This window comes from Lissotriton helveticus, chromosome 4_1, assembly GCF_964261635.1.
Source record: "Lissotriton helveticus chromosome 4_1, aLisHel1.1, whole genome shotgun sequence".
NCBI classification, from domain to species: Eukaryota; Metazoa; Chordata; class Amphibia; order Caudata; family Salamandridae; genus Lissotriton; species Lissotriton helveticus.
This window is the reverse complement of record NC_136063.1, coordinates 1,390,860,071-1,390,886,542: the sequence shown is the minus strand read 5'-3', so window position 1 is coordinate 1,390,886,542 and position 26,472 is coordinate 1,390,860,071. Positions and strand designations below refer to the sequence as shown.

General features: G+C 45.8%; 1 protein-coding gene across 1 annotated transcript in view; it reads left to right on the top strand.

The window, feature by feature from the left end:
* CDKAL1 (CDKAL1 threonylcarbamoyladenosine tRNA methylthiotransferase) overlaps positions 1–26,472 on the top strand; it is a 2,471,408-nt gene that overhangs the window by 1,103,475 nt on the left and 1,341,461 nt on the right. The window contains exon 7 of the mRNA XM_078687932.1: positions 7,761–7,881. Within this exon, the coding sequence (XP_078544058.1) occupies positions 7,761–7,881 (121 nt within the window). The remainder of the gene's footprint in view (positions 1–7,760; positions 7,882–26,472) is intronic.

The window sequence follows — 26,472 nt, the reverse complement described above, 5'->3', positions numbered from 1 at the left end:
GGGGGTCAGCGAGGATCTACTATGCCCCCTTATGGTCATTTGCCCCTTCGCTTTGGCCTCCTCTTGTCTCTCGATCCTACCAAGAGACAAGATGGCGGCCGCTACGGACTGTTTGGAATGTTCACAGACGCCGGAGAACCAATCAGCTTCGCTTCACAAAGCTCCGTACCGCGAAAAGTCCGCGAACCGGAGCGCTGCCCGGTCCGCTGTTACAGATATATATCTTTTTTTGAACGTTAATTTCTCAAAATCCACTGAAGCACATATATTGAGACCTAGCAAAGGCACATCGGGCTACCACTCCCTACAATTTTGCCAAGTTTCGTGCAAATCCATTCAGCCGTTCGGGCTAAAAGTGAGGCCAACCGCCCTATGGAAAACTCAATGTTAAAAACACGTTTTGGGACCCCCCTTTTTTCTCGGCCCCCCCTTGACGAACCCCCCCCAAATTTTCAAGGGCTGCTCAGAAACAAAATGTGCCATTTTCCTGAAAATTTCAGCCAATTCCGTCCACAAACGCCAAAGTTATTAGACATAGAATTTTCAAAAATCCCATAGAGAAAACATCCTAACTATATATACCTACTGGCGACCGCCAGTAGGTAATATATATACATATACATATATATATATATATATATATATATATATATATATATATATATATATATATATATATATATATATCCAAAACCAGTCCAAACTCTCATTCAAAAGTAGGTGCTGACTCCATGAATATGCTTCAAAGTAAGATTTCTTTATTCCGATGCACCAGCCCAGACGCGTTTCGACGGTATTCACCGCCTTGCTCACTGCGGAGATGACCACCTACTGGCGCGCAAGGGTACTGCTCGAAGAAACATCTTCTGGATCTAGTCTGACGCCTTGGAAATTCAAAGGTAAGGAATCTACAAGTAGATGGTTCTATCATATATATATATATATATAGATATATATAGATATATATCGGCGTAGTCTCTGCTGTTGTGATGTCCAAGTCACCTATATAGGGGCCCCCTCAGCACGCTTACATCAGTTCTTTTCTTTTCTCGCCAGCCAGAGCAGATCCGTGAAGAGAGCTACCCTTGTCACTTTTTAACAGCCTTTTTTTCTATGTTTTGTAAAACATTTTTTGGTATGTAGGTTTTTCCAACATGTCAAAGAAGACTTCTGGACTCAAATTGTGCAGAGCCTGCCACTGCGCCATGTCTTTGATGGATCTACCCCTGGAGCTGGGAATGTGACCATGACTCAAAATCATTCTCCGACTGCCGGGCCATGGCTTTGAAAGCTTTGAGGGAGCGGTCCGTAAAGCTGCTTGCGGCCCGATGCTTGGCAGCGTGTCGCTCACCCCAGAGATCTCTGTCCCGGCCAAGAGGTAGGTCCTGGCAGTAGTCCGGGAGTCCTAAGTCCTCGTCCTCGAAGTTGTCGGTCGATCAGGTAAGAGGTATAAGAAACATAAAAAGTCAAAGCGTGCTTAAACTTCTCCTATTCTGTCGTGACGGAAGAGCCTTCGTGCTCTAAACCTCATTCTGCAGAACCTGTGCCTGGGTCGGCTCTGTGCCTCCTTGCCTTCCTGAGGGCGGGAGCGACCCCTGCCCAGCTCAAATAATTTTATGACGCCATGAGCCTCATATTTGGGCGGACTGACCCTCCCATTGTGCCTTTGGCCCTGGAGTCTCAGAGGGGGCTCCATCGGGTTCTGCTCCTGCTCCAGCGCCGATGCCCCCATTGGATCCACTGGTGCATCTGGACCGACGCCTGTCGTGCCTCTGTGACCTTAACCAGTGCTGAGACGCCAGACGCCGCTGGTGCCAGCCCCATTCTTAACCCTGATGACCTGGAGCCAGATCAGCGCCTTCTGACGCCGATTTCAGCACCAATAGCCTAGGTCAGTTACTCAGCCTTGTCTTGAAGGGCTAGGAATGGAGAACGATTGGGAAGGGCTACTGGACCCTTTACAAGACCAGCCTGAACACAAAATGAACTGGTATGATGAATAGGCTGAGGCCAGTGGACTGGATACCGCTCAAGATTATGGCCTGCTTTCTTCCCCTACCACATCTACAGGAGAGTGAGCTTCATATGCTATGGTGGTGAGATGGGCCGCTGAGGTCCTGGACCTTCAGCTCCCTTCGGTGGAAGTCATGACCAACATCTTGATGGAACTCTTGCAGTTATATGTCTCCTCCTTGGAACCCCTCCTGCCATTCGAGTGTTGACTGATATCCTTCTGGGAACTTGGTCCATGCCTAGCACAGGGGCTCTTGTGAATAGGACAATCGCCCACCACCATCGCCCTGCCCTGGGCGACCCAAATTTCCTCACCAACCACCCTGCCCCTCAGAGCTTGGGGGCTCAAGCCTCTACCTCACAAGGTCCGTTCCCTTTCGCATCCCCGAACAGGGAATCAAAGAGGCTAGTTAGTTGGGGTAAGAAGCCAGCTTTGGATTGCGATCTGCGAACACTGCATGCCAATTGGGCTGTTATCCCATTCTCTGGGGGAAATGGTTCTGCAAGTGCTGCCATAGGTCACAGAGGAGGCCCGGGCTATCCTCTCCCAAGCGGTATGAGACGGGAGAGATGTGACAAAGTTCGCCATTTGTTCTGGGCTTGACACAACTGACTCGCTGAGCAGAGCGATGTCATCGACGGTGGCTGTTCTACTCCATGCCTGGCTGATAATTTCTGACTTTTCTGGGGATATCCAGGCTTCCCTCGTGGACACGCCTTTTTCTTCGAAAACAAAGCAGACATGCCTCCAGAGTGTGTTAAGGACTTTCAGGCTTGGGCCAAGTCCTTGGGCCTCTCAGTGGCCGCACGACCCCGTCTGCTTTTTGCCCCTTTTGTGGCTACGGAAGGGGCTTCCTTGCCACACCCGCTCAACCTTAGCCTCAAGGCCGTACAAGTTCAGCAACCTCTGCGCTGCCGTGGGCGTGCTCATTCCAACCCCTTGGGATGAGCGGCTAGAGGTCTGGTCAGTCTACCACCACCCGCCCCCTCAGCCTCCAAACCCTCCTAGTTTAGCCCTTCAAGATCATGGGCCGCCAGTTGGTGGCAGGATCAGTCAACACCTCCACCACTGGCAAAAAATCACTATGGCCAGGTGGTTTCTTCAGATAGCTGCCCAGGACTTAGTTTCCACTCTCTCTACGCAGAAGAAGGGCCAAATAAAAGTAAATAAGTGGTTTACCTACAACCTCTTAAATTTGAAACATAGCGGTGGAGTTCTGGAAATACAGTGGAACAAAACAAAACTTCTTTTTTTCAGATGGCATTGAGATTATACTTTACACTCAAAGGGTTACAAAGTAGCCTGCACTAAATCCCAAAATGTATATTCCCAATCCTGTATGACAATGCTGGAAATTTGACAAAAGAGAATTTCAACATCTTTAAAGCACTGGCGACTCCCACTTTTTGTCTACCCTTTTGGTGGCTTTGTATGATACTTAGGACAACTTACCCACCCAGAACATCGGCTTTCGGAACTGCTCTTTTTACACTTTCAGTGTTTACTCTTGCTACTGATAATGACCTGAGAAATGTACTTATATTCTTCAAGAAATCCTCGCCCTTTTATGACATTTGGTAATACTAAAGTAATCATTATAACCTCCTAGTGCTGATACCAGTGGGGGTTGGGCCAGCTAAAGGGGCTTGGGCAGTGGTGTAGGAAGGGGGTGAGGTGGTCCGCCCCCCCTACTCTTACCAGTGGCCTTCATGTCGCATGGTGGCAAACAAACTCAGGAATCGTCAGCATCCCCCTTTTTCTTCTAACCTGCGACCGCCAAGCGGAAAAGTAGGGGCCACCTCGGGTGGCAAAAGTTCTAGCAATGTTACTGGGCTTTGGTATCTGCAGGGGGTTGCTTGTCTGTGAAGGGTTCTGCCAACCGAAGGTTTGGCAGTAGTCTATTTTTTTTCACTTTAAAGTTTTCACCAGTTCCACAGTACTCTAATGGGACCTAGCCTGGACGTCCTCATTTAGTCCGTAGGAACTCCTGTGGAAGCGCACAGGGTCCTCACTGGGCCACTGGAGTACTGCAGGACCCCCATAGTAAATTTGCATTTTAGGAAAATTCCGTCCAGTTTTTCCCATGCGGATGTAGAGAGTCTCTCCCATTTGAGGTCTGCCAGCCCAGTCTATCATGCCTAAAATACATTCTTAGTATTGCTTGAACTGTCCTGTTTAACATGACCTGAGCTTGTGAACAACGAATAATAACAATGGGGCCTATTTATGAAAAAGTCACGCAGTGCAGCAAGTCACCTTGCTGCTCTGCACGACAGGGAAAGGACAGGAATGTGCCATATTTAAGGTAATACTGCATATTCCTGTCTTTTCCTCTGCATTGGCGCCCTTTTGGCAGCCCAGCGCCAATGCAGGCATTGTTGCACCATGGTGGAAAGGTGCCTGATTTGCACGCTGGATTGTTTTTGTAGAGGAAGGGACACCTTCTTCCTCAAAAACAATCCTGAGAGGCATATTCCTCTGTGTGCTGCAGAATGCATAGAAAGCGGAAGTAACGAGGAGCAATAAAGATATTTCTCCTTGCAACGCCTCTCCTAGAAAGGCATATCTTTTTGGCGCATTCCCAGATTTTGGCACTTTTGGTAAATCTAGGAATGAGCCAAAAACCATGGGAGTTGCGCAGGAAACACCTTGTTTCTGTGAGCTAATTACACTTGTTTTTAAGCATTAGACACTTAACATATAAACGTAGACAGTAGGTACTTAAGAAACACTTTCTACTTGTAGGTCCTGAAGAATCGCTAGCAAATTGCATTAGAGCGAGAAACATGTCGACCAACTACAACACACACTTAACCGCGACTCGTGATACGGAAGCATATTCCAGCGAGTAACGGTTAGTTTTGTTTTTAATTAGAGCAGGGGACCCCCAGAATAAAGTCATTCCTGGTACTCCTAGCTTTATTTTAACCCACACTGACACGTCTACGTACTTCTGTCCCCACACCCGCACTTCATCTAAACGGCAGTTGGAAAAAGATCTCCAGCAAAGAGCCCCTCTTTGAGGTGTTGCCCGTTGGGTATTGCACCGCCGACCCAACGAGGAGCAAGCCCAGATGATGAAGCATGACACCTGAAAGGGTGTATGAGGGCATTACATCCAACAAAATGGATGCCCAATTGTAGGACTCTAAGAGGCCCTACAACATCCTTCTCACCACAGTGATACATACATTCCTTAAACCCAGGAACAGCACAGCTCTTTTGTAATTAAACACAGAACGCCTTCCCAGGACATAGGAAAAAAATCGATATGCTTTGCGTTACCTTACTCCGGATTTATGCTCTCTTTTTTTCCCAACAAACTCAAAATGTAAACTTAAAAATATGCTATATGTGACAGAGATAGAAGATCAAAAAGACTTTGAGATGGATATATATATCGTGACCAAGGCCGAAACGTTATGCTGGTGGCGATGCAACAAATTTGAATAAAAATACTTTCTTCACCTCAAGATTGGGTCAGCTTTCGTTTGTTCGGATCGGCGGTGCCCCGGGACATTGGGGAGTACCGGTTCTTGCTGGACGAGTGCAGTGGCATATATATATCATCCGAGAGCATATGGGGGAGATCGTAGTTCGATTTCATTTGCATGCATTAGCATCTTTGACATTTGAAACACTGAAGTTATGTTTACCTGCCACAGGTCATTCTTAAGTGGTCGACGAAGCTTCAGTCCCCCTTCATTTCTCAGCTTTGCACCCCCACTTTAACTTTTCTTTGCACTTGTCGAGTGTGCCATAGTTTGCAGACTATCCCCAGTCTCAAGCCACTACCATGTAACACTGTTTGAAAGTTTGTTCCCATTTGAAAAGATAAGATGCCTTTCCTGTATCTGGGCCTCCATTGCCGCATCGTGCTGTTCTCTCTAGGGTTTCTTCTTTTCATAGCATAACTTTGCTAGTAGCTGCACTGAATCTCACTTGCTCACTTGTCTGACTCAATTCCCATTATGTTAAATCGCCCCTTCACTCTTCTGAAATGTCAACCTTGTTATCTCTGCTATTGTCCCTCCAAAGTGGCATACAATGAGCCCTCCCCTATGTTCATGCTAAGGGTATCGAAAAGATGAGCAGTGGTACTGATACTTGTGCATCCGACCCCACTCTTTTTTAATTTGTGGCTCATATTATATCTCATATATGGTAGTGTGTTGCATACAAAATAATACTTTCCTACCAGGTAGTCCGTCACAAGACCCGAAGGCTGGCTGATTTGAGCTGAAAAGTATTAACTCTTTTTTCAATATATTTTTTTTCTCCATCATAACTAAGTACACCATCCGCAGTACTTACTTATCCAAGCTTCATCAGCTCCCTCTTATTTTCTTCCATATCCAGCTTCAGATTAAACCTACATTTTACTGCCCTCATCAGGAGGGTATTCCCTCCGAGGCTGCCTGTATCTTCATGAAGTGCCAACAGGAGGTACTGAAAGAGAGACTGGGCCTGTAAGGATGGTGAGGGTGGCACTGGTGTAGTGTGAGAACACTCTCAGCCTTTAATCAATATTGTGGACCATATCCACGCCTTTGAAAAATCAAGTCCTTGTGGGATCTCAAAGTCAGTCTCTTTAAACGATTTATAGAGGTAGTACTGAACAAAGGGTGATGTATATACAATTTACATAAAAAATGTAATGAAAAAAGTTATATAAAATCATTTTACTACGACCATCGTATGTAGTTGTATTTACACTTGTGCATGTTTGTAATTGTGTGCAGCTGAGTAAAAGGACAGACAGACTTCATGGCCATCCACCCCAACCTAATTGTCCAATGAAATTGGAATACCAATCACCACCCCTCGACCCCAAGAGGGGTTCTCGTCACCAGGGGCGGCTCTAGGCTCATGGCGGCCCTGGGCAGGGAGCGTAAGTAGGCTGCCCCCAGAGGAAGGCCAGTGAAGGGTGGGTGGGTGGGGGGGGGGGGTTGTCAGGGTGTTTGGAAGTGGAACAGAGCCAGAGGGCGCCAAATCACTGCCAGGGGCCGCCACGCAAATATGTATCCATCCTCAGAGGATTATTATATTAAGGATATATATTGGCGTGGTGACCCTGGGGTTTGGCTGCCCTGTGCAGGTGCACAGCTTGCACATGCCTAAGGCCGACCCTGTCGTCACTTGCAGCTGAGTCGTGCCACTCTGATTTCTTTAAGTGCAGCCAGTCTTATTATGTGAGGCCAGACACCGTCCAGGAATGAAGGTCTACTGAGCCTGAGAAAATGAGTGACTAGTGCTCTGCTTGGGTGAGGGTGGAGGGTTTTTTAAAAATCCCTACGACTTCTGCCCTACTGCTTTGTGGCGAACTAGTATGACAACTTCTAAACGTGAACACAAAAGCAGGGCTTCAAAACCAAGGAGCAATGTTATTGGTAAATTGGACTCCTAACTAGCAATCACTGCTAACTTTACTTGCTGTAATTACCTACTTGACGCTGTAGACATGAAGGTTATGTAATTAAAGAGAAATCTGTTTATACTGCGGCCATTAAGAAGAAGAATAGGCCCGCAGGAGGCACGTGACAATAAAACTACTGCTCGTGCCTGTTGTATGGTGATCTCTTAAAAACATGCTAAAACATGAACCTCTTGTCCCCCCTCATACTGCCATTCTGCAATGTTTAAAATAGTTAAGTGCCAGCTTTAATATGTTTGACAAGAAAAAATGCATTACAGGCAAGTGCTGTGACTTATGTGTGTACATGTATTTTATGTGCTTGGTTTGAAGGTCACTCGGTGAGGCTGCTGGGTCAAAAGAAGGATAATGGAAAGCGGCTGGGGGGAGTGCGATTGGATTTGCCAAAGATTAGGAAGAACCCACTGATAGAAATCATTTCCATCAATACAGGGTAAGCTTTTTTCAAATTTGCTCATAAAATATTCAGTGCTGCCTAAGAATTCAATTTCATTTTTTGCAGGAATGGTGCGCGGCTTCTTCCCAGTTTAATTCTAAAGTGAAGGAGGGAATGAGGGAGGGAAAACCCCCTCAGGGATTCTCAACAGTGTCCTTTAAGGAAATACAATAATTTCCCTGTTCCCTGATTTCATTGCAGTTCAATTTCTTTTGTTGGTGGGGGTGCAGGCAGCAGGATAAATGTGTTTTTTTAATAACACAGTGTGCTGTTGACAGTGTTAAAGGTAAACTACTCAGATTTGATTTGCCAAATATTCCCTCGGGCCGAATCCTACAATCTGCTAGTTATTATGTTTTTTGGGAGTGGGGGGTGGGGCTCGCAACATATATTTTATCCCAAGCAGATGAGCTGTGTGAAGACTGTTCTGTAATCACCTTCATCACAAAGTCATGGTAGCGTGCTGAATTATTGGTCTAAAAAGTATAAATCACAACATATTTATTAACTGCTCTTATAAAAACATAAGGGTTTATGTTAAAACCATAATGTTGTCCTTTTCTGCATTATATTTCCTGAAAAGTGATTAAGTGCTTTAATTGGAGATCTTGATAAACCAATGGAACTTGGGTTCCATAACTACTATTTTAGCTAGGTTGAATAGTCTGATTGCAGTCAAGAAAGTATAGATATGTGGATGATGCTGTACGAATATTAAAAGTGAAAAGAACAGATACTGGATTGAGTGCTGAACACATCAAACAATCACCCTAGTCACAGATCTGGATTTAATCAATCCTTTTCTTTCTCACCACAGCACCAAGTTTGGACCTAGCCATATGCAAATCAGTCTTGGTCCCGGCTCCCCATGGGTATAGTCCAGCTCGAACTGCCAGACCAGGCCTTCCCTGAGGTGGTTAGGCCCAGATCTCTTCTGGGGATGATCTGTGGCATTGTTCAGCATTCAATCCATCAGTTGTTCTTTTTGCATTTGTCACCTCAAGTAGCCCAGACGTAGGTCCTGTGCTCACCATGGATTCAAGGTATTCTAGCTGGTGACGGGTGATACCCCAAAACCAGTCCTACGATATTTGTTTCCGGTCAAGGAAGTGCCTGTCTTGGCATTTCTGGCTGGACTGTTCCCATGGGGAGCAGGATAAAGACTGATTTGCATATGTCTAGGTCCTAACTGGGGTGGTGTGGTGAGCAAAAAGACGATGGATTTAGGCCCAGATCTCCGTCCATCAATTTTTCTTTTTGCATTTGTACGAATATTAAAGACCTCCCACAAAGTACTGTGGTTTTTATACTTTCATAAGCTACACAATACTTTTGTTTGCTACGATAACATTGAGGTCCATTTAATTAGGTGTTCCGTAATTTGATTTAGGTCATACTCCTCGGTGGGACCAGAAGTGGGTAACAATTTTAACGGGTACAGCTTCCCACCAAACGATTGCATTCGTGTTTGAAAAGCATTGCCGTAAGTGCCGAAATATTCTGCTACCTCAAAATTGTGTCCATTTGCAATACCCCATGCTGCAGTGAATACTGGTGCAACCTTGAGAAAAACAAAATGGGAGGAATGCTCAACTTATTCTCGGCCACTGCTAATTTCTCATGGTCGCTTTTCAATCCATTGTTATTATGGGGCTGCCTGCTCATTACAAACAATGACAAACCATATGCAAATCAGCTTTAGTCTTAATCCTGTAGAAACAACTCAGTCCCAAAATATGGTCCCTGGAAATCGAAATAAGGTGCATGCCACCCTTAAGGATCATAGAGTGCTTTCTCCCAAACCTATTTGGGTTCATAATTCCCTTGCTGCATTACATTCCTCACCCTTCTTTCCTCCGTAAATAGGGACCCCGACTTCCTGCCTTAGGCTGGCCTATTTTTTTCTCCAGAAAGCTTGACTCCAACTTCCCCAGGATCCCTAAACTCCACCTAAGGGATCCCTTTGTGACTTCTCCCAAGATTTAGCTCTGCTTCCCCACAGGCTCCTTGATTTCCACAGTGCCGTAGCGTGCTTGACTCCACTTACATCCCCCATAGCTCCCTAGATAGGTATCCTGATGCCCCTCATTACCTTTCTAACCTCATGGGGTGCCTGACCTTTGTCCTCCATATCTCACCATAGTGGGACTGACTTCCTATAAAGAACTTTCTTCCCTTTCTAGAAACTGCCTTACTGTCCTCTTGTGTACTTGTCTTGATACTTCCCTCTAGATTGGTTGACTTGATCTCCCTTAAACGTTCATGAATTATCATAATCTAGTCTAGGGCTGCTGATTCAATTACATTTCTGATCAGAATCTATTTCGCAAGGCACTTGTTTTCTCCCCAAACCTACCTTGGTGTACCAAATTGCAAATGCTGTTATGTGAGTTCTCTAACTCCTCCTCCTCCCTTTTTTTGCATTTCTCTTTGGTTATGTCCAGTGCCTGCAATGATTTGTTCAATAAACATTTGTGTGTAAATCCCACGGGTATGACTTAAGTCTGTGAATCCCCAATAGTTAAACTTTATTGCAAGTCCCCCATAAGATAGGTAGGCAACTAACTATCTCGCTTTTCTCACTCTAGCGTCTCTTGAAAAGCATGAGCCTTGGCAGCGCAACATTCACACTTGCAGCAAAAATCTTTCAGACATCGTTATGGAAGTTTCATAGTCCTCTACAACATTACCATTACAATCCCCAATTTTATGTCTCTAATAAGGTAACCATTTGACTTCATGTCACTTAGGGCGCAATATTGTAGTCCTGGGCAACCTGAGACCTTCTTGGGCTATTGACCTACTTCCCTTTTATTTTTCAAATTGACTTAACACACAAAACTGTGATTTGGAAGAGAAAAGCACACTTCTGGAGCTTTGCGTCCGTGGTGACGCGGAGTCCTCTGGCAACCTTAATCTATAAGGCGGTTGAGCGTTCTTCTATCCTCCACCCCTAGGCTGTGATGACCAGTTTTGCATAGATCAAGGACTAATCCTCATAATGGTCATCAACCACTTTACAAAAAAGTTAATTCTTCTGTTTCCAAAGTATTTTTAACAGCCTCATCTGGCACTGACGTAAAGGCAGGCGATGGTGATACATGTTGAGCTACCAAGACTAAATGCTGACAATATAATAATTAAAAAAACCTGAATAAAAACACAATGAAATACGTTAAAACCATAAACTAACAACATAATTCAATAATCCCGACACCGCACAGGGGCCAATTTTCCATACTTCAGTGCCAATACTAGCCTGTTACGGTAACATTTTTCCAAAGGCCGTCACACATTATTCTGTCTAGCCTTTAAGTGTTCCCTCATATTAACCATACAGTGACGACTGTCAGACCGTGGTACCCGAGTTCCCCATGCCGCTGATGTTTGTCTGCGGCTGCTCCTCTTCCGTCCTCCTGCCAGCACATTTTCTCTTCTGTATAGCAGACAAGCTAGTTCACAACCCTTGCATGCGTTTCTGTTGTTATCAATAAAGCTGGTATTTGGGTGAGCTGTGAGGAGGATTACAGTAGAATGGTAATGCAAAAACAGATATTGTGAGAAAAAAGTAAATTTGGTATAAAAGCACTTGCAATAGAAACTGAAAGTTCCAAAAAACGAGGCAAAAGAAGCAAACGATAGAAAATATGAAAGAATGAGTCTGTGTGCCCTGCAGCCAAAGCTGTATGTGGTGAAAACATGCAACAACTTACTGTGTAAAGCGAGTGCGCCACACAGCCTACCAGAATCCGCACCAAAGATTTGTTTCTCCAACTCATTCTAAACTCCCCCATCTTCGGGCACTTGCTTCAGTATGTGCTTTGTCGCAGACTTAGGTCATTCCCCATGCACCACTTTCCTTATACCTCCATAGTCACGTTTACCCCCTCCTCCAATTTTGAACCTCTCCTCATCAGTTCTCTCTTGCACCATTACTTTTGCCCTCCTCCAACTTCTAGCAAAGTTTCATCGACACACCTGTGTTCCCTATTGCCACATTACCCCACCACCCTTCGCTCAGAATCCTTACCGTTTGCACATCTCACTACACTAGGGGCTCCTGTGTCTTATCCACTGGTTCCCCTCTCTGCTATCTTCCCATTCACACATGTCTCATTCCTTGCTCGTTCCTTATTCCTATCTGCTCCTTTGCACATCTTCCACTACTTACCTACTCTCCCTTCTTCTCACTTTCCCCCTTTTTTCCTCTCTATGCTCTTATCTCTACTGTACAAATGTACTACTATACTGCTTCTCTTTCTTACACACTGTGTCGCTCCTTTCTAAGGTACTGTGCTCTTAACTTTTACACATTTTTCACTAGTGTCCTCCTATCATATTTTTCCTTCGTCTCCTTTTTCTTCATTATATTTTCCTCAATATATTTGATTTTTTTCTGTCCCCTTTAATCTTATCCCACTATTCTGAATTGAACTCTCGCCTTCTCTCCTTTCTCGTTTATCCTTTTCATGTATGAACATAATCCACAATCAACTGTTTCCCTTCCTTCATTCCTCGTTGTTCACGTCTGAAATGATCACAGATGCCAGTATAGACAGGCCAAGTAGCCAACACATAATTTTCACAAATTCACAGTACATTCTTGCTGCCTGCCCCTGACAAGGAGCTGTCAGCAGATCTTAAAACCCAAAATGTTGTAAGCCATTAGAGACATGTTGAGCAGTAACATAACTGTAGGGGAAGGTGCCTCGTGTCAGCGCTGGTTTAATAACTGAGAGGAAACTGTAATATTGCGTTTAAAGTCTCAGAAGTAGGCAGCAGGAAGATGGCAGCCATACCAGAGAGCTGTAATTTTGCCCCTGCATGGTTGCTAGCATCTACCGCCAGGCAGTGGGGCAAGCAGCTCAGGAGAGAACTGCCCCCATCAAGAGGCTTGCACTTGTGCCACCATCTCCAGGAACAAATGCGCATCTCCATGCGGTGCCGGCAGCAAAGGTCCAAGCCAGCTGCCCACTCTGTGGTTGCCCCTGAAAGACATAAATCCCCTCCCCACCACAACAGAACTGCACAGAGAGCTACTTATCTGGTCCTTTTCATCGGTCAGCTGCTGAGCTTTCCTCTGCCACCCCTGTGCTGGTTGTCCTAGAGCTCCCTCCTCCCATCCAGTCCCACACCAGAAGACACATCCTGGCTTTCACTTCGTTCATGTCTTTTAAAACACGTGGCTGGTGTTTGTGAAGTCTCGCTTGGTGTGGGGGGTGGTGTGTGCGCTCCTTTATAGACCATCGGTGCTTGGAGAAGGTGGAATGTATATGCAACACACACAGATCTTAGTTGGTATATTAAGATGTGTCTTCTGGTTAGATCATCAAATTCTGTACCAGGAACTACGAACTGATATTAACAACATTAACGTTTAGTTAAAGCTATACACAAATGCAGTATGTGGAATTGAAGTGCCTTCAACAACCACTAGCTATTTAATTAACCTTTTTAGGTTTCGCCTGCGAACAGCTGCGCAAGCAGCGTTTCGCGCAGGCGAAAAACTTTTGTTTCCAAGTATGTGGCTTATTCCCGCCTCTGTCTTCCATTGGCTAGCTCCATAAATGGAGGCTAGCCATTGGAAGAGAGAGGCGTCCGTCATTCTGAGAGGCGATTCGTTGGCGTTCCCGCCGATTCTTTTCCTCTCCGCAACGTCATAAAGACGTGGCCACTGTGGGCGTGTACTTTTTTTTTTTTTTACCACCGATGTTTGTGTTCATTGTTCGTCTTGTCCCTGTCCCGCTGGCTGTTTCCTGACCACCCTCCCGCTGTCCGTGTGCCCGCCTGCCCCCCTCCCGCTGTCCGTGTGCCCGCCCGCCCCCCCTCCTGCTGTCCGTGTGCCCGCTCCCCCCCCTCCTGCTGTCCGTGTGCCTGCTCCCGCTGTCCGTGTGCCCGCCCCCCCTCCCGCTGTCCGTGTGCCCGCCCCCCCTCCTGCTGTCCGTGTGCCCGCGCGGCTCTCTCACTGTCTGTGTTTGTCGACTCCTCTACTTCAGTTGCTTTCACGTTCTTATATTGCACCTAGTCCTCGGTCTCCCATCTCCTTATGCGGCACACAATCCTCTGTGTCAAATCCTTATGCTGTACCCAGTCCTCGGTCTCACATCTCCTTACGCTGCACCCAGTCCTTGGTCTCACATCTCCTTATGCTGCACAGTCCTCGGTTTCACATATCCTCATGCTGCACACACTCCATTTATCCACAGGAGTCTGACGTTTCCTCGTGCTTTCTGTAGTCACCTCAATCTTGCAGTGCCTCGCGCTCTCTGTAGTCCCATTAGTTTGGAATGCTGCCCTGTTGCACGGCGCCCCCATAATCTGGCAATTCCCAGTGCTTGCTACAGACTTCACGGGATTACTTCCTCGCGCAGTCTCCAGTGGGACCCTTTCTTTTGAAGATTCCAATGTTGCTGTTACTTGCTTTTTTTGTACAATGTAGTCCCCATGACGTTAATAACGAGGCCCATTTCTCGTTCCGTGTTTAATAAAATTGCTTTGACGGCAATGTACGTGACTCCTCCCAGTCCAAACCTGCTGTATCCAAGGAGATTGTGTAATGCTAGCACGTAAGATGACGCACAGAGGGGAAACCAGGTCAGATGCAAAGTCCTGCCATACTGTCGGCCTCTCCCTGACTCTTTTCTCCGCCTCTCTAAACTGTCTCCGGTCTACTCTCTGCCATGTTATCTCTTTCCCCTTCACTACACGCCCTTCTCTCATTTTAAATCCAATATTGTCTTTTCTTCAGTCTCCCCTTTGAATTTAATGACCCATAAAATGCCCCCTTCTGCTTTTCCCGGCCCCCCCGCCACCCCCCCTCCTCGACATCCAATCTAACTCTGCCCCCTCGTCTGTTTCTTCCTTCCCGGACCTCTTCACTGTATCTCTCCTTACCTCTCCCCCACCGCCTCCCCCGCCTCTCTCTGTCCAGGCTCTCTCCCTTGCACCGTCTTCTTCTTTCCCTCCCCTCCTCTCGCTCCCTCGCTGTGTTTTAATGACTCGTAAAATGGCCTCTTTCATATGTTATTTTGGTGGTGATGCGCACCGCGGGAGTCCGTTTCCGTCTTTCTCTCTTCCTCCCTCGTTCTGTGATGATGATGAGCCCTGCGCCCCCAACCTCGCCAACGACCTCGTTACTGGAGCATGAAAGCAGGGCTGGACCGAGCCACCCTTTCCTGGCTGGCGCCTCACCTGCGCCCCCCTCACCTGCGCCACCCCCTCAACAAAGCCCCGCCTCACCTGCACCCCCCCTCACTGCGCCCCCTCACCTGCGCCCCCCTCACCTGCGCCCCCCTCACCTGCGTAGAGCACAATAGTGAGCCTCAGAAAATCAACTTCAAAGGGTCCCATATCGGTTTTACACCATCTACCATAAACATCTAAATATTAAGACAAAAAGCAGCCAAGAGTGTGGAAGCCAGCCATATGTGTCCGCAGAGACAACCGTGGCCCAAATGAGGGCCTCATTTTATCCACCCACATGCTATGTGTGGCTCTGTGTGTGTGGGGGGCGGGCTCTGTGTGTGTGGGGGGGCTCTGTGTGTGTGTAGGTGTCGGTCTGTGTGTGTGTGTAGGTGTGGGTCTGTGTGTGGCATTTGCGAGAGATTAAGCTATTGGCATTGTAAATGACAATGCCATTTTTATCCGTTTTCAAAACCAACACATAAATGACAATTTTGTCATTTACAATGCCAATAGCTCTAACTTTTGCAAAGGCGAAACCGTTGCATTGTAAATGCTTGTTAGTTCTGTAATTCTATTTTGTTTTTCTCTTTTAAAGGGGATACCCCCCTTGTGCTTTTTGTGCGAAGTGTCTGCATTCAATGGCAAATTGGGTGACCATAGTAGCCCAAATTGATTACTTGATTAGGTAACACTTTTTGTGAGCTTCGCTGTCCCTTTTTTCATATCATCATATAGCTTTCAGCCAGCTGAGACAAAGGCTTGGAGATGCGTTATCTCAGCGATTGACAGTAGCTTTAGCTTAATCTTTAGACTTCCGCCCTTTTTGGCGAATTGAACCTGCTCTGATGTACTGTTGCAGCTGAAAATAAAGTAGAAAAAGGTCAGGTAAAAAAGCCAAACACCAAAGGACCGAAAAGGTTAGAGTGTAGCTGTGGCAGTATGAAGATCCTTACTTACATGGGAGTTCGCTTTGTGAATTTTGCACACCAGCGCTTTGCAGTAGTCAACTTTGCAGTTACAATTGCTTTCCAGAGCAAGGGACCTACTAAGGGGCTGTGCCTGTCCTACTCCCCCCAAAAGCGGTCAAGTTTGAATCTATTCCTTCTTCAGCCCCCACTCATTAATGGTAGATATTCCTTAATGCAGGACCAGTGCGACATTAAGGAGGGGCATTGAAACATGCCAACGTTCTGCTGCATTTACCTCTCAACAACTAGGGCATCTCTGGGCAGTTGTTTCGTACGTTTTACTCATTTATTTGCTGTATAGCAAGCATGGTGACATGCAAAAACAACAGTTGATGGACAGAATGCTGAACAATGTTATACATTCTCCCCAGTACAGAGATCTTGGCCTAAATCCATCGTTTTTTTGCTCACCATGCCATTCCAGTTTGAACCCAGCCATATGCATATCAGTCTTGACCCTGTGCCTCATGGGAACAGTCCAGTCTGAACTGCCAAGCCAGGTCCTCCCTCGACTGGAAACAAGCATACTACGACCGGTTTTGGGGTTTCATCCCTCTTCAGCCAGGATAGCTTGATTCCAGTGGCATGGAGAGCACGGGACTCACGTCTGGGCATACCCGTCCCACTCGGGGTGACAAATGCAAAAACAACAGTTGATGGAAAGTGTGAGAAGTTGGCCTGGCATATGCTGTCGACTATTCTAGTGGGTACCTTGCACCAGTCCTTTATTGATGGTAGGTTAAAGACAACCTTTATAGAAAGATATCCTAGTGGTAGCTGTGGAGAGCAGCCTTCAGGCTAAGTCTTGGAGGAATGTAAAGCAGGTTGTTTTACCAGTCTATAATCTCGTGAATGACCAAATGAAAGGAGAACCACACCAGGTATATATTTAAAATATATGTATTTATTCTAAACACATCCCACTATTCTCTTTATGAGGCTAGAGGCAAAAGCACATTCAATAAACTTAATAGCACACAGTAAATTAGCACAATATATGTTGAGCCCTAGGGGTGTACCAAACCATATATCAATAAAGTGGTATAAGAACCACAACTTGCATAGTTTCAAGGTCTAGAGCCTTCAGAACTGCTGGGGCCAGCAGGAACCACCCAAGGTAGTGACACAGGGGACCCACGGGAAACCATGCAGTGTCTAAACACAGCCGCGAATCACAATTAACTTCTATGTGTTAAGTCGCGATTGGAATTTTAAAGAAAAAGGACACTTAGAAGAGGACTTGGAGCAAACCCGTTTAGAACTGGTGGGTTCTAGAGTCATCACCCACGTGACCACCGGAGTAGTCGAGTTACCTCAGCCAGGGAAGCCGGGTGCATCTGTGTCTTTTGATGTCGGGTTTCGTCGTCGTTTTCAGTGGTGATCTGCTTCAAAGTGCTGCTGGCGACCAAGTGGAAAGTGTCCGGAGTGATCCATGCCTGGATCGAGGATGAGAAGAACCTGAAAGCAGAGGGGACCGAGTCTGGGTCACTAGCCAGTGACCAGGGGTACGATAGTTGAATGCCCACAGATGTTGGGTGATTTCAGGTGAAGGTGAAGCTTGAATCTTCAGCCACAAGGACCAGGAGGTGTCAACAATGACCAGGCGCTAGATTTGAGCTGTCCCACGAAGGATGTCGACCAGGATAGCTGATTTCTGTGGCATGGAGAGCACGGGACCCACGTCTGGGCATACCCGTACCACTCGGGTGACAAATGCAAAAACAACAGTTGATGGACAGAATGAAGACCAATGTCATACATTCTCCCCAGTCCAGAGATCTGGGCCTAAATCCATCGTTTGTTTGCTCACCATGCCATTCCAGTTTGAACCCAGCCATATGCAAACCAGTCTTGACCCTGTGCCTCTTGGAACAGTCCAGCCCGAACTGCCAAGCCAGGTTCTTCCTAGACTGGAAACAAGCATCGTAGGACCGGTTTCGGGGCTTCACCCCTCTTCAGCCGGGATAGCTTGATTCCAGTGGCATGGAGAGCACTGGACCCACGTCTGGGCATACCCATACCACTCGGGGTGACAAATGCAAAAACAACAGTTGATGGACAGAATGAAGAACAATGTCATACATTCACCCCAGTACAGAGATCTGGGCCTAAACCCATTGTGAACAAATGATAGTGGCATTATCTAGTGTTAATGGTAAGTACTTCTACATTATAGAGCTCCTCCAGAGGACATTGGTTAATTCTGTGCCAACAGATGTCCAGTGATTGGTCAGCTCTATTGCCCATACTCTGTCTTCTGCACACTACAAAACCTTAGTCTGCTTGCTACCGGCAACATAAATATAGCTACGTTGTGAGAAGATGGGAGGAGGTTGAGGCAGTCATCTGCTAGAGCTCCACTCAGTCCCTTCTGTGACAACAAGCAGACAAGGGAGAGGAGCTACAGGTGCATAATGCACAACATGGTGAGGCAGTAATGGCCATACAGATTTTGTGATTGAAACTATTTTCCAGGATGTTTTCCCTTCTCCCGCATTCCGCGAACTTCCACTGTCTGGATTCCCTGTGAAAGTGGAGGCTAACACTCACTTCTGCTGAAGTACCTGGTGAGCATCATAGAGGGTGGGTAAAAGAGTTGACTACAGCAGCAATCTGAAAGCACAGTTTCCATGAAATCCAACTGCAGGATTGCTCTAGTGCTCTCTCTGAAGAGCGATAGGGGCCATATTTGAAGAAGCTTAACAGGCTTTGGATCAAATGTGAACTCTTGAGAACATGGTTACACATTGTCAACCTCAAATAGTGCACCCCCCATTAGCACCCGCTGGAGTTCGAAGTCAGTTGCTCCATTTGTCCTTGTGAAATAAATGACATACATGTTGTGAGTGGTCGTGTGATGGAGGCCGTTTGGCTCCTGCTGAATGGCGGATGGAAGCACACAAGCGCAGTGGTCATGAGCTCAAGAGGAGCTGTTATGCAAGGGGGGGGATTGGGAGGGGGGAGATTGTCCTGTGGTGGATGTTGTCTGAATCTCTTAGCAGCCAGTCGTAACATAGGAATGATAAACATTATGGCACCATTAACCTATCTAATTTGGATTAGCGGACCCATGCTTTTCGAGTTCATTAGCGAAATGGAAAAGGGTTGGGGGTACCTATGTAAACATGATTGAACAGTGAGTGTAAGAGGGAAGATTGGGCATATTTGGATGGGGCCAAAAAATTCCACCCACCCCATCATAATGTAGTTTTACTCGCATGTATTTGTGTAATTGACAGCCGAAGGAATGGCTAGTTTTGAATTACCGCGCAAGCTGAGTGAAAAGGTTGTCTGTTCCACAAACCACCTTCCTTTATTTCATGGAGGTTCTTTTACACGCCTTTCAATGATAACTTGTAATCCTGTAGTCGTACCGAAAACATATCATTCTTTTTCTGATAGTCACCAATTAAAAGGGTAGTTTGTGTCAGCAGTGGAGTTTGCCAGAGGCATTACGTTAATTCTCAGGGCCCTGGAAAATATTTTGTATGTAAATTTGCCTTGGAATGGCATTTTAATGCAAACGCAGTTATTTATTTATTGCATTCATTGGAAATGGAAATTAAGTCATTTTCTTTTCAAAGAAAAATGACCAGATAGCCTGCTCAAGCCGTGTGAATCCAGGACATTGTGTTTTTCCTGCAATCTTAGGAACAGATGATGGAAATCTGTGGTTTGGAAAGAAGAGGGAATTGTTTTTGTAAGTTCTTGGCAGTGCGTCCGTGCACAGATTGCAGACTTAAATATTACGATGCAAACAGGTTTTTGGGCAAGCTGTGGTTTCTTATAATTGTATGTCCCTTTTTGTTTTCGATTGGATAACATCAGATGTGAAAAGTAGTTACCTTTATGGCAGCTCTATTAACCGTAGTCCATTGATTGTATGATGTCCCTAAACTGGTGGGGAAGTCTCCAACTACCTCCTTTTGTGGTCAGAAACTGTTCAGGAACCTATTGAAACAGTGTTTTGCCCTAGTTGCATAGCAAATGTGCATGGATATACTCTAACAGTGCTTTGCACAGCTGGTGCAGCGGGATGTGTTGGTCAGTGCATGCGCTTGGTTACTGCACGGGGGTCACTTTTTGCATCTTCTCCAGCTCCCTTTTTAGAAAAAAGGATTTGAATGGTGGCAGATGAGTAGGGTAGAGGGTGTCGAGAAAATTAGTAGAAAGCTTACAAAACAAGAGTACTGAGGGCACCATATAGAAAGTGCTGTTCCTACTTCCTGGCTCCCTCAAATTTCCAAACTGTGGGTGTCTGCCACAGAAAGATGATAGAAAACAGGGAGGCGGCAAAAGGCAGCTTAACGTTAACAGTGCCTACAAGCCTCTAAAAGGCGACAACTGCTATCCAGGTGCATGCATTAGCTGTATCAGTACTCCGTTGAACTTTGTTGCCATAGCTAGCCAGTGGGTGGGTTGTATCACAGTTAAGGTTGGTAAATAGTAACCCTACACGGGGTGGCTGAGACTATGGAGTAATTATATAATATAGGCAAATTAAGTACTTTTTTTGTAACAGAAATGATCTCATTCTTTGTATATCCGATATTGTGTTATAAATCATTGGTTTTGTCAGACCACAGTATGATTTTCCTAGATGTTAGGGTTGTTAGGTTTTGTCGAGCTAGCCTCCACTTTCAGCAGCAGATACATAATTCATATTTGTCTGGTTCTACATTTTAGTTGATTATATAAAATTTGCATATTTTTTTTTTTAATAAAAAAAACCGAGTACGCTTCAGTTTACGTCATGTGCAATGGCGATTGCTTCGGAACGGGAGTGGGGAGGCGGGAATTAGATTAAAAACAATATTTAAATGTACCATTGCCACCACAGCACACCTCTCCTCTGTCCTCACTCTGCAACACCGGAGGCACCCAGGCCCCCAGCCAATCACGAGGCTATAATTTAATTTTTATTTTTTGCACCAAATAGCACAGCAAAACATTGACACTTATAGACTTTTAGAATTAGGGGTCCAAGATGCAAAAGTTATAAAACTCAAGTGCATTAAATGTCACTCTTTGACATGTGTGTCATTTAGAGCTCCACTCTATGTTTATTTCCTTTGGAAATGGTGTATTGTGAGACCTGTGAGCATCAAATACTGGTCCAGGCGATTCATGGCTTGCTAGAGTAAACGTAGAAAGGCAGATAATTGAACTGTCAGGATCCAATATCTATTGTCTGAACCTAGTGACATTCTAGAGCCTGTAGATCGCCCAGATGTTCTTTATCTCCTATATACAATAAAATAAAATAAAAAGTTAACATCAGGATTTTCTAACTCGTAGGTCACAGACGGCATTTCTTGGAGCAGTTTGAGACGCCAACTCTTTCAGAAGCTGAGGGGATACGTTTAATCACTGGGATTAATAACAAAACAAAATATGAATCAATCAATGTGTTGCTCTTGTTGGCATACATTTTCAGGTTTTCATTGCCAACTATATTTACTGGGGTCTTCAACCTTATCCACACTGTGTACTGAAAAAGTTATGCATTCACTTGCTTCACTCCCAATAGTATGACTTTGAGGTTATAGACAACTCTAGTATCTTTTTAATGACTTACGCATTTCTCTCCAAAGTGGTTCACCATTGTGGCACCCAATGCTTTGCCACCTGTATAGCCCCTAAAAAAACTTGCTTAGTAGCAGAGACAAGTCTTAGCCTGAGAGGATCTCTTGGTCTTGTACAACCAACACAAGAATTTGTAATAAACAAGATTTTTTGATAAAAATTGTTTTATTCTGTACGTTTCATTTAGCCTGCAATGTTTATGACTCTTGTTTTGTTGTGTATGTGGCGAGTAATTTTGTGTTTAGTGGAGGTTTTAGAATACTGGGAGGCTGTAAAAAAGGTATACGAACTTCTTGCATCCAGGGGTGTAAATCTCAGTGCCTCAGTCAATATATCTGAAGCATCTAACCTTTTTTCGGCTTCTCCATTTTTTGTCATACCTGACTTTCTACTGCAAATAACGTTTGATCTCATGTGAAATGCCAGATCTTTATGTGATAGTAAGCTCAGGAGTACTGTGAATAGTGGTAAGTCTGTATAGGAACGCAGTTGGCTCCTTTTGAATTTCTAAATTGTCCCAGACGTCAGTCATTGAAAGAATGATGCTGGCATAAATTGGAGAGCGAATCTGAAGAATGTTGTGAGTCGTTGGTTTGTCACCATTGGCTGTTCAAGACACAACTACGCCGTTCACTGGTGATGTGTTGGTGCACATGATCAAATGGGAATAATTCAGAGCAACAAGTCAACCTCCTTCCTTTTACTCCTAACTCTGCAAAATAATTATTTAGTGCCTCAACTGCCTTAATCCTTTTCCACTGACTCCATGTCCCCTCGACTGAGGTTAAGCCACAGACCCTGAAAGGAAAATGGCTCTCTTCCCAGGTCAGTGTTAAAGAGGGAAAATATAGGAAAAATATTGAAAGCAAATAAAGGGGTTAGTTTAAAAAATGTTTATAGTATGGGATTAGGTTATAAACCTGAATATTCCCATGTAGTGTTTAACCCTACTTACAGGGCCGTCCTTTCGTCAGACAGCCCCCTGGGCGAAACTGAATTTGGCACCCATCCTGATCCTCCTCTTCTTTCACCCCTTTCCCATTTGCTCCCTCCCATTGGTGATCCTAGTGGGGTGCCCTTTTGTGTTCACAGGTCACGTCCTGGCTGAATACCTCAGAGCAGTGACCAGCATGTTAACACACTTTTGCCCCCTGATTGTAATCACTTATTCAGTTGCTAAACTGGAGGTGAGAGTCCATGGGAGGTGGCATCGGAGAAGGAAGGGTGATTGGGAGAGAGGGGGTCGGAGAGAGGCTAACGAAAGTAAATAAAACAAGATTGTATACACACCCTGGAGGTAATGAACTGAACCAGTAGCCTGGAATGAAAGCAATATCCCAGGCAGCTTGGGCGGTCCGCTGTGTGTATTCCTCCTTTAACTGTAGGCGCCGTGGCCCTGAGTCCTGCCAATAGCCGGTCCTGCCTGCATACACCTATCTGTAAGGTGCTACAAAAGTCGTCTGAGTCTTGCATGGAATTTAACGCAGTCCTCGGTTCTTGTTTTTGGTGTGTTTTGTGTAGAACAGTGGTTTTTAACTTGGGGTCTGCAGTCCGCGATGCTTAGTCGGGGGTCGCAACCGGTCAGAAAATTAAATTATATTCGCAGATCAATAAAGTGAATATATTCATAAAAGGAAAAATATAAAATTGAAAAGGTGTAATTGTGAAGGTATTGGAAATTGAAGACTAAAAATTACGTTGGTATCCTTAGCTTGATTAGTTGGAACAGCACAAGTACAACAAACAAAATCTAGGAAATAGGTTTGCTGACCTCAGTTAAAGCACTTGTTTGTGTCTGCAAAGAGCACATTGCATTATGAGCAACAAAAAAAGACAGCGATGTGCAAAAGTTTAGCATATCACGTTGTCTTTTAAAAATGAAAGATTTCGAAAAGCTGAACCCCTCCCAGAAAAACTTCAATTTTTATAATCTTATAATTTTTTTGTTTGAAAATTAAATAAAATATTTCTTAATGTGTGTATGTATTGGATTTATACCACTCTCTATATTTGTGTGTATTAGTTTGAGGTTCAAATAAAAGAAAAGGCCTAGGATGGGGTCCCTGGCTTAGAGTTGTGATTCATACGTGGTCCACAGATGTCAAAAGATTATGAACCACTGGCATAGAACATTATCTGTAGGCCTGATGTATTTCTGTGACAGAAGGCATTTTTGTTGACCCTGCTGAGTTGAGCTGTGCAGTCACCCACTGTCCTCACTCCAGCAGTGAAACTGCTGATCACAACAGTCGCTGCTGAGTGAGCGTAATTAGATGCATATGTGGTTAGAGCGCCAGACCTGCTCAACGTCCTTTCCAGTCAAAGAAACTCCTTGTTTGTATTTGTTTTACTTATTTATGTTACAGTTGGTGGAGCGGGGGTGGGGGCTTGCTCAGTTTTCAGCACAGGGAGGTAGCCTCCATCTTCTCTATACTTTTTTCCGACGAATCCTTTATTGGCCCTGTGGTTTGTTTTATTTGGCTTGCACACAGCAAGAGTTTGGCCTAGCAATATACCACATTTAATGCATGGGATTAAGGATCGAAGTTTGTTTTAATGCATGTTGTTAGACTTGGCATCTTTTGGCATGTTTCCCCTGAGTTTTTGCTTTGTTTTTTGCTGGCGTAGTGTTTCTGTGCACTTTTCTCACTGCTGATCAGTGGTAAAGTGCAGGTGCTCCTGTGGTAAATTGTGTTATGGATTGGTGTTTCCAGGATTGGGTATTTGATTAACTTGTTAGTCCCTAGTAAAGTGCACTGAGTGTGCCAGGGCCTGTAAATCAAATGCTACTAGTGGGCCTGCAGCACTGATTGTGCCACCCACGTGGTAGCCCTAAAAAGGTAACTCAGAGTCTGGGTGCAGTTTGTAACTGGCATGTCGACTTGGCGAGTGCACCCACTTGCCAGGCCCTAAACCTTCCCTTTTCTGCATGTCAGTCACCCCTAAGGTAGGCCCAAGGTACCTCTGTGGGCAGGGTGCAGTGTATGTGAAAGGTAGGACATGCCCTGGTGTGTGTGGCATGTCCTGATAGTAAATTACAGCCTATTTCGTTTTTCACTAAGGTAAGACTACTGTTCCCCATAGGACAGAATGGGAAATTTGTTTATAACATCTCATAAACATAACTGGCCCTAGAAACTAGGTGGGAAAATAAAGTGTAGTATGCCTGAACTCAGAATCTAAAGATGCATCTTTTAGTGAAGGTGATGTTTACATTCTGTGTTTGAAAATACCACTTTTAGAAAGTAGGTATTTTCTTCCTCAGTCATCCCGTGTGCCTCTGCTGGAATGTGGTTTGCCTGTCTGGGTTTTGGATGACAGAAGGCTGGGGAGCAGGAGTAGCTCCAGATAGTTTAGGTAGGGTCGGGAAAGGGCTGAATAGACCTGGGCTGCAATGGGGGAGGGGAAGGAGATGTCCTTGCACCTCAAAGGGCCTGGTCTGCCTCTAACAATGCCGTCTCCACCTCCTGCCAGGAAATAACACCAGAGAAGGCACAACTGGTTCTGGCTGGGCACAGACACTCTCTGCTTAAGAGATCAAATCAGTTGGGGATATAAATATTTGGGCCAAGACTTCTGAACTTTAGGATTCTTTTGGATCAAGAAGACTGCCAAGGAGAAGAGCTGGAGAAGCTGTGAGGAGGGACTACCACTTTGCTGTGTGCTTTGCTGTGTTGGCCTGCAGTGGCTGCTTCTGTCTTGGACAGTGAAAGGACTGGACTGAACTTTTTGCAATCTACTTTTGTGAGTTCCTCCAAGGGCTAGAGGTAGAGCTTGCCCCCGGTTCAAGAAGTCTCAGGAACAGCAAAGACTTCAAGCTCTTCTGCCCTCAACACTGGGGACTGCGTGTTTTGTGCTGCAACAGAAGAAAAGCAACTCAAAGACGTCTACGACGCCGCTGCCGATTCCGTGTCCCTGAAGGCACCTCAGGGAACAATGCCGCACCGCGACTCTGGTCTTACCGATGATGCTTGCCGACGCCACCACCGAGCCGCTGCTCGCCCCGCGACCTGTGGGCACCGCTTCGCGATGACGCCTTGGCACCGTAGAGGGCACCGCCACACCGCGACCCTGGACTCACCGAGGACGCCTGTTGATGCCGCCACCGAGCCTTTGCTCGCACCGTGACCTGTGGGCACCGAACTCTGCACCACCTCGCTTCATGACGACGCCCTGGTATCCCGGACGCTGCCGCTCCACGCCGCAGTCGATGCCGCTTCTTGCACCGTGGTTCGAAGGCTCGTATAGTTACACAACACATCATCCTTATCCTGCACCACATGATTGGCCTGCCGGCGCCATCGACTCCAGTACGTCAGCTGACGACAATGCTTCAGCAACGCGATGGGGCTGCTTGCACTGCCTTCATCCTGCACCGCAACCCTGGTCTCACCGACGACGCCATCTGATGCCGCCACAGTGCCGCTTCTCGCACCGCGACCTGAGGGCACCGCACCGCTGCACTTCGCACCGCAGCACACGACCCCTGCCGACATCAGCGCTCCTGACTCCATCAGAGAGGAGATAGACCTGTAATGCGTGTGACTTCGAGGGCCCTTCTGACTCCTGCACCGACCTCCGGAACAGACGCCTGCGGACGCCGTGTTTTCGGAAGCTCAACGAGAGGTCATCAACACCCTGCAGTTCTAAAAGGTACTGTTTGCGGGTCTTCCTGACACCGTAGCTTGCCCGCGACGCCACGGTCAGCCAGAACCGTTTGGATTTGTTTGCTCACAGCGCCGTGATAGCCCCGGACAGAGCTATCGACATCAAGGAACTATTTTTAAAGCATATTTTGATAAGTGAAGATTTTGAAGTACTGTATTGTGGATTTTTATTGTTTTTGGTC